This window comes from Carcharhinus amblyrhynchos, chromosome 13 (genome assembly GCF_965287045.1).
Source record: "Carcharhinus amblyrhynchos chromosome 13, sCarAmb.v2.hapA, whole genome shotgun sequence".
NCBI lineage: Eukaryota > Metazoa > Chordata > Chondrichthyes > Carcharhiniformes > Carcharhinidae > Carcharhinus > Carcharhinus amblyrhynchos.
Window position 1 is genome coordinate 56,975,391 of NC_137336.1, and position 13,851 is coordinate 56,989,241.

At 44.4% G+C, this 13,851-nt stretch overlaps 1 protein-coding gene across 1 annotated transcript in view; it reads left to right on the forward strand.

Annotated features, from left to right (window-relative positions):
* Positions 1–866: 866 nt before the first annotated feature.
* The window catches only part of rmnd5b (required for meiotic nuclear division 5 homolog B), a 40,832-nt gene continuing 27,847 nt past the window's right edge, over positions 867–13,851 (forward strand). Inside the window, exons 1-4 of the mRNA XM_080201717.1 lie at positions 867–1,856; positions 7,425–7,570; positions 10,046–10,183; positions 12,905–13,005. Of these exons, the coding sequence (XP_080057843.1) occupies positions 1,718–1,856; positions 7,425–7,570; positions 10,046–10,183; positions 12,905–13,005 (524 nt within the window). The 5' untranslated portion in view covers positions 867–1,717. The remainder of the gene's footprint in view (positions 1,857–7,424; positions 7,571–10,045; positions 10,184–12,904; positions 13,006–13,851) is intronic.

A 13,851-nucleotide genomic window follows, 5' to 3' on the forward strand; every position in this document is an offset into this window, starting at 1 on the left:
TTGATTGGTCCAGTCTATGTGAAAATTAAAGAGCTAGGCCAAGATGTGGCATGGTCTATCCAACAAAGGCAAATAGAGTGCTGATATTTGGGCTCCTCCCTCTTTGCAAACATTTAACCCTCCCATATCACCCAACATAGGTCACCATCAAACAGGAGGTGGTGGAGTGGAGCAAAGGCAAGGCAGTGCTAACTATACAGGAGACCAAGACTGTGAAAGGTCCAGAGCACATTCCTTCCTAGAAGTTGATTACTTGTTTACTAGTTATGCCTGAGTCATTCTCCAAAGCCTGAGGGTGTCACTTGCCCTTTAAATAGAAGGATGCTGAAAACAGACTCCACCGTTAAAGGGACACCAGCAGAAAACACATCTAAGCAGCATTTCACCCACATTTCACTATGTACATAATGAACAAGGTTAACCCGCTGATCTCTGACATTTGACCCCTGAAACTCCAGCGGCTTCTGATGGTGCCTTCCAACAGTTAATTCCACTATTGGCAAATGGGGATAGTTGTTATCTACACTTACACAGCAGTTCAGGTGCTTTTAAAAAAAACAGGACGAGTTAAAGTGGTGAACAATTTCAATAATAGTACACCTCTATAGTTAAATCCAAAACACAACTAATAACAACAAACAAGCTGCAAGAGGAGATCTTTATTCCTCCATCCTCCCCTCCCACTAAGTGATACATTCCCTTTTCTCTGTTACTTCCTGATGGACTGTGTCATTAACTTTACAGGATAGGGGGGTGAGCTGACATTACCTTTCATCACAAGCGGCAGGAAGGAAGCAGTGATGTGTTTTTCAGGTGCCCCATTGAAGAGATAGATTGTTGTTAGTGAAATGTTGTAGGGTAGAGCTGGGAATGCTGAATGGGTCTGGATGTTGCGAGGAGTTGAGATTTCCTGTTCCCCCCTTCTAGGGCTGTGGTATAACCGGCAGTGTATGTAGCAATTTCTGCAGCAGTGACAGTTGTTGTTGGGGCTCAGGAGCTGCTGCTTCTGTTTGAGTCATCCTGTGTGTGTGTCCTGGAGAAAAGCTCAGGAGCTGCTCCTGTCTGAATTTACTGTGTGTCCCCCCTAGAGAAGCTGCTGCCTGAATGAGTCTGTGTGTCCTGGAGAAGGGCTCAGGAGCTGCTCCTGTCTGAATCAGTGTGTGTGTCCTGGAGAAGGGCTCAGGAGCTGCTTCTGTTTAATCACTCTGTGTGTTCTGGCATCATTGTGTGGGCATTGTACCGTGCTGCTCTGTCTCTCTGTGTGTGATTTGTTTCTTGAACTGCTGCAATGTTTCTGCTGTGTGTTGTATTTCAGACTGCTTGTCTGTAACTCAGTGGCTCTTCACTAACTCAGCTGTAGGGCTTCCTCCAGACCCTGTGTTTTGGAGTACCAGGGTCTATGACTGGTGGTAAACTTTCACTACTGAGTTTCCACGGTGTCCAAGTCAACGTCCACCCTTGTTAATGCTGGCTGTCAGTGTGCCTATAACAGGATCAGTCTTTTTGTCTTAAGTTCTGCTGTTCCATTCTGTCACCCTGTGTCTGATGTTGTTATTGCTTTGTCTCAGTCAGTCTCTGATGTTGTTGGTTTAGCTACTGGGCCTCTTGTGCCCACCTGGTGCTAGCTAGTGTGGCATCATCTGTGCGGGTCTTGCTGGCTGACTCTAAGTTGCCCCAGCCCTGTCTGTGTGTGTCTGTCCCTCTGTGTCTCTGCCCCATGGACCAGTGTGTGTGCGTGGAGCGGGAGCTGGAGAAAGTGTTGCACAAGTTCCTAATGTATGGGCAGCACTGCGACTGCAGCTTGGAGGAACTGGTACACTATGTCAGCGGCCTCCGACAGGAGCTATCCAATGCAGGTGAGGACATTGGCATGGTACTTGTGTACATGGGCAGTTCTGTAATCTGTCAATTCCTTGTTCAAGACAATCCTGCTCAGAGGGACGCAGTCAATCAGTCCAACAGTTGGCCACTTGGGTGACCACAAGACTATCTGGGAACATATCCTATAGGAATCAACCCTTGAGGAAAGAAAGGCACAAGGAATTTAGGGTGACTTTCAAGAAATTTCAGTGGTTGTAATGGTTGGATGTTTAAACAAAATAATTTGGTGTTGCTGAGTTGTTGCCCTGTAATGTTAAATATTGCATTTTGCTTTCTTGCCCCCCCACTTCCCTTTAATGCTTGTTCCTATGGGAAACACCAGTTCGGTTGAAAACTTTCATTGAGTATTGCCTTGTGGTGGGAACAATACAGCATGTGGTCTTTCTTTCTCCCACAAACCTCAGTGTTGACTATCTGTGGTGCTGTTGTGTGGGTGCTAGTAGTCTCCCTGCTCCCACCCCCTTGACACATTGTAACAACCTCCATGTTGAACTTGGACATTTAGTGTCTTTTAAGCTATTCAACTAATGAAGGCATCAATGCCAAGCGTGATCTCATCCTCCTGCAGCACTGGCACTGCTCAGTTGTCACTGGATGCTGATCAGGAGCAGATCAGCGTGTTGTTATCTGATTTTTTTTTTTCACTCTCCTGAGTTGTAAGCTCCCAATTGCTGCCTGGGTTCAGATCTTTGTTTTTTTTTCAAACAAGTAATATTCAGGGTTACAGGAAAATTGTGCAGTCCTGCAAAAGAAATGAGGATATTCCTAGTGGAGGGATTGTGGACACACATTGGCTGTTCATGTCAATGATGTACTCAGCACCACCAGCTACAGTCAGACAGGATCCTACGTGCCACCTCCCCCCCCCACACTCCTGATATGAACAAATGAATATAGACAAACAATTAGCCATTTATATTCTTTGTCTCCTGTTTCAATTCTACGTAATTTTGAATTTTTAAAAAAAAATTTCCACTGCCAATGTGAAAAAAATTAGATTTGCTTTGGAAGTGCTCCCAAAATAATTAACAAGCAGTTCTGGGGGCACTGCAGATGGTGGGCTCGTCAGCTCTTGAGACTTCATCTCTACTAATTTCTAGGTACCGTGAATCCCACATGAGTATTACAATGATTACACTGATACACTCAAGTTTAATTAATGCAATGAGTTGGTGTTCATGTTTTGAGCACATTAAGTGAAGTGTTCCCAATTGTTTGGTGGCTGCATATTGCATGGGAGGAAGAAAGATGTCTTGAAACCCTGTGACTCAGTGTGGTATGTTTTGATGAGTTATTTTTACTGAGAAATAATGCAATCCACTCGATAGTGAAGTGACCCAATAATGAGTATTAAATGTGTCCCTTGTGTTCTGCTAAAAATAAAATCAAATTTTTGGTTAGCACTGCTGCCTCACAGTGCCAGGGACCTGGGTTCGACTCCCAGTTTGACTCACTGTCTGTGCAGAGTCTGCACATTTTCCCTGTGTCTGTGTGGGTTTCCTCCCACAGTCTGAAAGACGTTGCATTGGCCATGCTAAGTTCTCACTCAGTGTACACAAACAGGCGTCAGAGTGTGGCAGTAGGGGATTTTCACAATAACTTCATTGCAGTGTTAATGTAAGTCTAATTGTGATACTAAGACATAAACTTAAATTGCTTAATAACTGAAGCAGATGAAGGTCACACTTGTTCTTTGGAACTGGGTTGCTGAGATTTTAAATTGGACAAACAAACGTTCCGGTCTTTGGCTTAACCACAGTGCTAAATAATACCAAAGGACAGGTGCGGTTGATTGTTTTTCCAAGATAGGATACAGCCAAAGGCGAGTGTATTGTGAGGCCCACGAGTGCCTTATTGACTGCAGTCTAGTTAACCCAGCAAATCATAATTTCCATTGCTGGCTGTTGTGAAACCTGAATCCCATACGTTGTGTGATCTGTAAAAGCTCAATAGGTCCAGTCGCAGGGCGAGCTCTCACTACTCTTCACATGGATTGCCCAGACAAGTCCACTCTAATGAAGCACTACATGCATGTTCTATGTCATTCTAATGAGCTGCCCAATATGTGTGTCGAGGGAAACAAGCCTGCGCTGGATTTTGCAGTTTGACGTGTTGATCCACGACTTGGATTCCGATCAGTGGTCTGTGCAATCTTGGGGCAAGAAGAAAACATGTTTTTATTGTAGAAATTTTTAGGGGCCAAGGGGAAATGGATTTTCATGGATGAGATTATTAAATCTTCTGAAATTGATGTTGAGTCAGGATCTTAAGATAATTGTACACCGTTGCCAGTTTCCCCGTCAGGGTGAGTACACAGGGGGAAGAGCTTCTTCAGTGAAACTGACAGACTCGAAAGGTTTTGATCAGTGAAACTGAAGAGCTGCAGCCATGGCCAGGTGAGAGGCTGCTGTTCAAAGCACATTCTCTGAGAGTGCTATCGCTGCTAGGCCGGTTGCTGCCACTTGCTGGACAGCATTTCACCTGTCCTGTATTTCACTCGCCTTTTTCCGCACTTCCCTGCTGCCAACCTTCACCAGGCTGCTGAAGGGCGAGAGCAGAAACTGTTCTCACTTACGTGCCCTCCCATAGAGCAGAGTGGGGTGGCCACCTGGATCCAGCTGAAGGAGGTGAGACCTCAAAAACAGGATTTACAGGCAGAGGATCAGCTCTCTTGACTTGTCTGAGGATCAGGGCTTCAGGAGGCTGAGGCTGTCTCAGCAGGTCCCTGCTGACCTCTGCAGCCTCCTGGAACAAGACCACCCTCACAGCAGAGCACTCAGGCACTGTGGTTGATGAGGTGTCAGTCATTGGAGGGCCTCCAACACTGCCTATTGCACTACCAATTTGTGTGCTCACTTCTCCTGCGAGAAGAGGAATCAGAGTTGAGTGTTTGTAGTGGTTTATATGGAGGAGAAAAAGTCAACAGTTGGGGAGGGTGGCTATGAGACATGGGAGCGAGAGGGAAACAGGCTGAGGATAAGTGTTGGCTACTCAGGTGGGATGAGAGGTATCTGCCTGAGGAGGAATGGGTGGTATGCTAACCTGAGGCACACCGTGCAGGAGAATTCTGAGCTAGTAGGCTTCTGGGGCTTGGCACCTGAACATGTTATACAATACCACTTAATGAGGTTCTGGATCCTTGGTGCATTGTCTCCAAGTTGGAGGGAATACAGTTGACTTCTTCAACCACTTCTATCTTAGCCTGCTTGGTTGGAGAGGTTGTCCCTTCCCTACTGACGTTTATCTTTGTGCAAATTCTGGATCCAACTGACCACTTTCCCTTAGATCCCTGGAATGTTTAATTTACTCAGCAGTGTGCCAAATGTGGGAGCTTATCAAAAACTAAAATCAGAAGCTCATCTCATTGCAGGGCCTCAAATCCGGCAGACTCTGTAAAACCCCAATGCTCAGGGCTCAACTATTCATACATTAACCAAACCCTTTGCGCCCTCGCATTTAAAGGAGAATACTTATAAAGGTAATTGCTGCAGCGACAGCGGGATGTGTCCAATTCACATGTATCTCTTCATCAACCCACACTATCTGGACCTCAAGATGAAGAATGAGCCTTAGAATCATAGAATCCTTACAGTGCAGAAGGAGGCCATTCAGCCCTTCCAGCCTACACCGATAGTACTCCTACCCAGGCCTAATCTTTTTAACCCAATGTATTTATCCTGCTGGTTCCCCCTGACACTAAGGGGCAATTTTATCTTGGCCAATCAACCGAACCCACACATCTTTGGATTGTGGGAGGAAACCAGAGAACCTGGAGGAAGCCCAGGCAGACACTGGGAGAATCATCCAAGGCTGGCATTGATCCTGGGTCTTTGGTGCTGTGAGGCAGCAGTGCTAACCACTGTGCTGCCCAGGTCTCATCTCCACTGCTGCAGTTTGACACATCCCAGTGTTGCTGAGCCCTTGGAGTCCATTGTCCTGGCCATTTTAATTAAAAATCCATCCCTATCTTTACAAAATGGACACTGTCATCCCACCCACTCTTTCCAGCTGGCAAATCCAGATCAGAATGCTAATTTCACAACTCTGGAAAAGCCTCCCTGATGAATGAATGGTCCCACCATTCCAGCAGAGACTACATGCAGAAGGTTCAGCACAGAGTTTTTGCTGAACCTAATCTTTTCTAGGCCCAATATCACGGCATGATCTATAGTTTTTTTGAATGCACAATATGTCTGCATTGTTGCTGTTTCCAGTGTATGAAAATTGGTATTCAAGATATTTTAATGCACAAAAGCCAACAATCATTATGGGTGGTGGATAAATCCACATTCCATATATGTTATCTATTTGTCTATACGAATCAGGTGTGGCTTTTTAAACTTCTTGCATCACATATCAAAATGTCAAAAGTGCATACAAGCAGAAAAAAAAGTCAGTACAGTATTTTTATCCGGGGTTGCACATCTACAAGCATCCCTAATCTCCAATTCAAAGAATCATAGAATCTACAGCGCAGAAGGAGGCCATTTGGCCCATTAAGCCTGCACCAATGACAATCCCACTCAGGTTCTGTCCTATCTTCATATTCTCACATATTTACCCTCCTAATCCTCCTCACATTAAGGGGCAATTTATCATGGTCAATCAACCTAACCCACAGTTTTTGGACTGTGGGAGGAAACCGGAGAACCCAGAGGAAACCCATGCGGACACAGGGAGAGTTTGCACAGTCCCTGAAGCCAGCCAAAATTGAACCTGGGACTCTGGCGCTGTGAGACAGCAGTGCTTGCCGCTGTGCCCATTGTTTTAATAGACTGATTTAAATTCCTCAGCTGCCATGATGGGATTTGAACTCGTGTTTCTGATCATTCATTCTGGCCTCTGGATCACAAGTGCAGTAACAAAGCCTCTTTGCTACCATATCTCCAGAATTGAATTTAAATTCCACTAGCTGCCATGGGAGATTTAAGCCTGGGCTCTGGATTACTAGTCCAGTGACATTATCACAATGCCATCATCTTCAAGTTTCCATTGTCAAAAAGCAACTAGCCCCTGCTGTAGAAGGTGTGTGTAACATCGGTTAGACATTATGCTCTCAAAATGACAACCCACTTTAAACATGGATGCAGCCCTGGCAATAGAATATGGACAATGTGTTTTGCTCTTGTCATTATAACAACAGCTCATCGCCCAAGTTCCCAGGAGTGCATCTGTTGCATTTCAAAATGACATATTTATAAATGCAAAATAATCTTTAAAAAGTCAAATTGGTTTTCTCTGACCTGCAGTCAGAAATATACCAGCAAAGCCAATTGCCCTTTAATTTACTTCAAGAATTTATGACCATTTACAATTACCTAAATTTCCCTACTTAGACACAAGATAGTTGAACAGTGACTTTAAAGGTATAAATGATCTTAGCAGCTGAATTCACAACCATTGCTCTTGAATACTTGAGTTATCGCAATGGTGAGCTACTTATGTTTTAGAAGGATTCATTTTCTGTGCTCAAATATATTTGTACCCATCTAGTGAATTTTGCCAGTATGGTGATTAACTATTGTTGCATTTTTGTTTTGAAGGTCATCTTGATGCCCAGTTGTCAGCAACATTGTCGCTAGTCATGTCACAGTGCTGTAAGAAGATAAAGGACACTGTTCAGAAGCTGGCATCAGATCACAAAGATATCCACGGCAGTGTCTCCAAAGTGGGCAAAGCCATTGACAGGGTGTGTACCAAGTAACAAGACCTTCTGGTTCGCTCTTCCCGTTTTACTGTTGGCTATCGCAACATTAATCATTAACCTCCTTCTATCCACAACTCTCTGAAATGCTGCACTTCCCCAATTCATGCCTCAGATTTCCATTGTTCACCATTGGCAGCCATGTTCAAATGCTGAGGTCCAGAGCTCTGGAATTCCCTCCCCAAATCCTTCTTTGATTTGATTTATTACTGTCACATGTATTAGCATATAGTGAAAAGTATTGTTTCTTGCGCACTAAACAAATAAAGCAAACCGTTTGTGGAGAAGGAAACGAGAGCGTGCAGAATGTAGTGTTACAGTTATGGTAGGGTGTAGAGAAAGATCAACTTAATGTGAGGTAAGTCTATTCAAAAGTTTAGCAGCAGGGAAGAAGCTGTTCTTATGTCGGTTGGTACGTGATCTCAGACTTTTGTATCTGTTACCCAACGGAAGAAGGTGGAAGAGGGCATGTCCGAGATATGTAAGTTCCTTAATTTTGCTGGCTGCTTTGCCGAGCTAGCAGGAAGTGTAGACAGAGTCAATGGATGGGAGGCTGGTTTGCATGATGGATTGAGCTACGTTCACAAACTTTTGTAGTTTCTTGCAGTCTTGGGCAGAGCGGGAGCCATACTAAGCAGTGATACAACCAGAAAGAATACCTTCTATGATGCATCTGTAAAAGTCAGAGCTGTAGCTGACATGTCAAATTTCCTTAACCTTCTGAGAAAGTAGAAGTGGCTTTCTTAACTATAGTGTCAGCATGGGGGACCAGGACAGGTTGGTGATCTGGACACCAAAAAACTTGGAAGTTCTCGACCCTTTCTACTTTGTCCCTATTGCTATAGACAGGGGCATGTTCTCCTCTACACTTCCTGAAGTCGCTGACAATCTCCTTCGTTTTGTTGACGTTGAGGAAGAGATTATTGTCACTGCACCAGTTCACCAGATTCTACATCTCATTCCTGTACTCTGCCTCATCATTCTTTAAGACACTGCTTAAAATCAACCTCTTTGCCCAAGCTTTGGGTCCATCCTCATATCTCCTGCTATAACTCATTGTGTTTGATAACGCTCCGGTGAAGTGCTTCTGGAATGCTTTACTATATTAAAGGTACTTTATAAATGTTATTTGTTGCCTTGAGGATATGAAAGGCGTATATCTGCTTATGAAATATTGGTGTCCATTAGAAGTTTTATATCCCCATTACTGGCCCTTGTGACGTTCTTGGCATTTTTTTCCCATCTGACACACATCCTCGAACACTTATATACCTGTTGTTTTATGTCCATCCAATTCCTCTTCAATGCCCATTGCTTTGAGATTAGTGAGTAGACTTCCGTGGAGAATGCTCAAATACTTCTGGAAATTTTAAATGTATAATTCCTTGGGTTTTTCCCAAAGATTACTTTGGGAAGAATTGTGTGTGGTGTTGTAGACCAGCATGTTGGAGCAGTTAAAGCTTCTAACCTCCAACTGAAGGAACGTGAGGTTTATTTTCTCCCCACCCCGACACATTTACATGGAGAACAGTTTCTATGATTTTTTTTCAATTAAAAAGAATGGAGCAAACATAGTAACATGGGAATTAAGAGCAGAAGTTGGCAAATTCAGCCCTTTGAGCCTGCTCCACCATTCAATCAGATTATGACTGATCTCTCCTGGTCTCAAATCCACCTTCCCAACTGTTCCCCATATCCCTTTTTTCCTTTTTTTTATTAGAAATATATCTATCTCCTTCTTGAAGCAAAGGTACAGAATCTCCAATCAAAGGGGGATCAGATGACAAGTCTTCTCCAGACAGTTCTTCATTACCAACCAATGGCTGATTAAGTATTTTAATTGACAGTGTACCAGAAACAGGTTACCTGAGGCTCTCATGGTGTTTGTTAGATGTGCACAGAGAGACTTGGGTGAGGGGGGAAAAATGGGAACGATACTGGGGGAGGGGGGATTTGGTTTAATTATAGCAAAAATTAAACTGAATTGGTCGTTAGACAACATAGGAACAGGCCTCCAAGCCTGTTCTTCCAGTATGTATGGTGTGGAGATCATCATGATGTGGAGATGTTGGCATTGGACTGGGGTAAACACTGAGAAGTCTCTCAACACCAGGTTAAAGTCTAACAGGTTTATTTGGTAGCAAACGCCATTTGATGAAGGGGCAGAGCCTCAAAAGCTAGTGGCGTTTGCTATCAAATAAACCTGTTGGATTTTAACCTGGTGTTGTGAGACTTCTTCCATTTTGTACTCATAGAGGGGTTATTTACCACCTGGGCTGCCCTATAGTCTGCTTTAACATACATTGATGTTGGCTGCTTCACTGTGTCAGAGTCTGAGTTGTGTATGTTTTCAGTGCGATACTAAGAAGAGCCTGTGGTTTTATTAATGAACTCCACCTATAGGAAGTTGGTTCTGTGTGTTTTTTTTAATTTCTCTCTGTGGTTTGCTGTGTTATGCAGAATTTTGACACTGATGTGAGCGGAGTCGGGGTGGAAGGTGTTTGGGATTCACACGAAAAGCAGCAGTTCTTGAGTGAGGCTGTCGTGGAACACTTGTACAGACAGGGATTGCTGAATGTCGCTGAGGAACTGTGCCAGGTAAGACCAGAAGCCGGCTCTGCCCATGGTAACTGGGGATTGGGAGAATAGGCAAGAAGGATGTGCCACTTGCAGGACTGAGTGAGGCTAAGGGGTGTGTGTGGTGGTGCACGCTTTGGCTTTTGAGTCAGAAGATTGTGGGTTCGAGTCCACATGGGATCACGTCATCCAGGCTGTCTTTACACTGCAGTGCTGAAGGTACGTTGTGGGCGAAAGATGGTAAATTAGGACCCCAAATGCCATTTCAGGTGGATGTAAAAGATTCTATAGCAAGTAGTTAATTTCCCCACCGCCATTAGTCTCTCCACCAGGAGTGTGATGGAATACTCTCCACTTGTCTCCGAGAACCCTCAACAACATCCAGGACCTAAGTAACCAGCCTGATCGGCATCTACCATCTTAAACATTTACTCCCCCTCATTAGGGAGCATGGCAGCAGTGTGTACTATTCACAGGGTGTATCACTGTAATTCACCGACACTCCATCAACAGCACCTTCCAATTCTACAACTTTTATCACCCTGGTGCTTAGTATCATCACCACCTGTGAGTTACCCTCCAAGCCACTGACTTGGAACTCTAAGACCATTCCTTTTATTCCTGGACTGTCCAAAAAAATCCTAGAGGTCAGGATGTTTTGAGCAGCAGGGCTGGATCTTCTGATGATGGAGCTTTAGTAGCGTTACTACATCAGGCACTATTTCAAAGTACTTGCAAGGGGGAGCAGATTACTAAAACCAGTCGGACAACAAGGTGGTAAGTTTTCAGTAGTATTGAGCCATGACCTTATTTTCATTAGCAGGTAGGTTGGTGACCTGGGGATATTAATTTAAAAGAATCATAAGGAAGATGAAGAGAATTTGTGTTATGGAGCAAGTTGTTATGACCCGGAATGTGCGATTTGCAAGAGTGGTGGAAGAGTGAATTTTGCAAGGGAATCAGATAAATACTTACATGACAGAATCTTAGCAACAATTGCAAAGCATCAGGGTCTGACTGAAAATTGGCAGGCTTCGCTCCAGAGAAGCAGGCAAGTTTTCAGTCCAGATCTTATGGCACTTTCTCACCAAAACAGGTGGGTGGGTGGGGACTATAAATATGCCAGCAAAGCCATTTTTGAAGGGTACCCTGATTAGAAGATAAATAACCCCTACCTTACCACTCACTACTACCCCTTCCTCCACCTTGCCTGTAGCGATTGGAACCAGCATCCTACCCCTCCCTCTCCCCCAAATAAACAGCTATTACTGGCATCCTCCACCACAAATAAATAAATTCTCCCCAGTGAGGCTTCCACAAGGGTCTACCCCTGATGCCAACCTGACAGTGCCAGGGAGCAATACTGAGGGCATTGCCAGGCCACTGCTTGGCCACGTCCCTCTCCCCTGGGACGATACACACTTTGGGGCCATTCCCATGACAAGTTGACATCTGGGTGAACCTGTTGTAAACCTTGCTGATGTGATGTTACCTCAGCAAGGTTTAACAACATGCCAAGGGGGGGTATTATATGGGGAGGGGGTGCAAAAATCCAAGATCACAATTTCGCTGGCAAGATTTGCAACTCCCAGGTTTTACCAGACCTTGAGCCCCTGCCGCCTTTCCCAGACACAGCCCTACAGAATCATAAAGAACGGTTACAGCACAGAATGAGGTCATTCAGCCCATCATATTCGTGCAGGTGGAAGAGAAAGAAACTGCAGGGCTGTGGGAAAGAGCATGAGCGTGGGACTAATTGAATAATGCTTTTGAAAGAGCTAGCATGGACATGATGGGCCAATCAGCCATTTTCTGTGATGTATCATTTCCACAATCTAGGATAGTTCCTTTTGGAGAAAGGGAGAGGATATAATTTGAAAACAAAAAAAAAGGACTTTCCTTGGGAAGGGCTTCATGTCCAATTAAGCACTTTTTTGCAGTGTATCAGAATCATAGAACATCTACAGTGCAGATGGAGGCCTTTTGGCCCATTGAGTCTGCACTGACTCTCCGACAGAGCATGTTACCCAAGCCCACCCCCACCCCCCAATCCCTGTAATGCTAAGCATTTACCCTGCTAATCCTCCTAACCTACACAGCTTGGAACGCTAAATGGCAAATTTAGCATAGCCAATCCATCTAACCCACGCATTTTTTGGACTGTGGGAGGAAACCAGAGCATCTGGAAGAAATCCAGGCAGACATGGGGAGAATGTGCAAACTCCACATAGTCACCCAAGGTTGGAATTGAACCTGGGTCCCCGGTGCTGTGAGGCAGCAGTGCTAACCACTGTGCCACCGTAATTACTGCTATAATGTGGGAAAGGCAGAAACCAATTTCCACACAGCAAGAGCCTACAAAACAGCAATGGGATTGTGACCAGATCTATTTTAATGATGTCAGATTAGCCTGGAGAGATGCCCTCTGCTGATCTTCAAAATAGTGCTGTGAGATCCTTTGTGCCGATCTGAGGGAAGTGACTGGGCCCCCAACACTGCAGCACTCCTTTGCTGCTACATTGGTGTATCGGCCTCTCTGGAGTGGAGTTTAATGCTACAACCTTCTGACTCTGAAGTGAAACTTCCACAGTTGACACCAATGTATCTGGACAATAACAGTTACTACATTTAATAGACAATGAATTTTTGATCTATATCATTCTGAGAGTGGGTAAATACAGGTCCTTCCTCCTCCCACCGTAGTGCTAAATACTATTGTGCTAAAACATATCTTTCCTCTAGGAATCTGGAATATGTATCGACCTCAGTCAGAAAGAGCCCTTTCTAGAATTGAACCGGATCCTCGAGGCCCTGCGACTGCGAGATTTGAGGCCTGCACTGGAGTGAGTTACTTCGCAATTTCCCCTTTCTCCCTCCCTTTGTCTAAGTCCATTTCAGTAACAACTAGGCCAGTTCAGTGTCGGGTAGTCACACACAAATCACAGAATCTTCTATTGGAACGGTCATTTGGATTTATTGGATTATGGGTGTGACAAATGGGGTGACTGCTCCACTTCTGAAGTAGATAAGTTGAACTAACTCCTGAATCACGAGCAACTTTTGAAATAAAGTTCATTTGAAATAAAGTTAATTTTAATTAGTTCAAAGGGATGTTGTTGTTTGGCCAGGTGTATTACAAGCTTTGTGAGCAAGAGCGGGGATGTGATTACATGTCTGAGACTGTTTGAAAAAGCTTGTGTCGACACACCTAAAACATCTGTACTCCTTGTGCTTGTTCTATTACCGCAGCACGGTCATTTAAATCCCTTCATTTCAGCTGTGTGTGTGATGGTCCACTTTTCGTACATCACCACCTATTTTTACACTGGCACAGTTTTAATTCAGATTCTGGGAAAGCTGGATGAATAAGCCCTTGTGCAATGTTTATACTGTTAATTCTACCTCTTCCATGACAGCAGGCTTATAGGCTCACAAAAATCTGGCACTACCAGCCTGCCACTAGTATAAGGTTGCTGGATTTAACATGTAAGCACCCTCTCGCTGGCACGGGTCTAGGTATTCCAATTAAAAATGACTGTCATCTTTTGTGAAAGGCACTGGCTCACGTCACACTCTCTGCTCCAGGAGTCAGCCTGGGATGTGTAAACTATTCTTCTCCCCAGGGATGTCAGGTTGCGAATCTCACTGAAGGTTATTAGTGGGAGCTCCTGTTCTCCTGGTGGTGATGC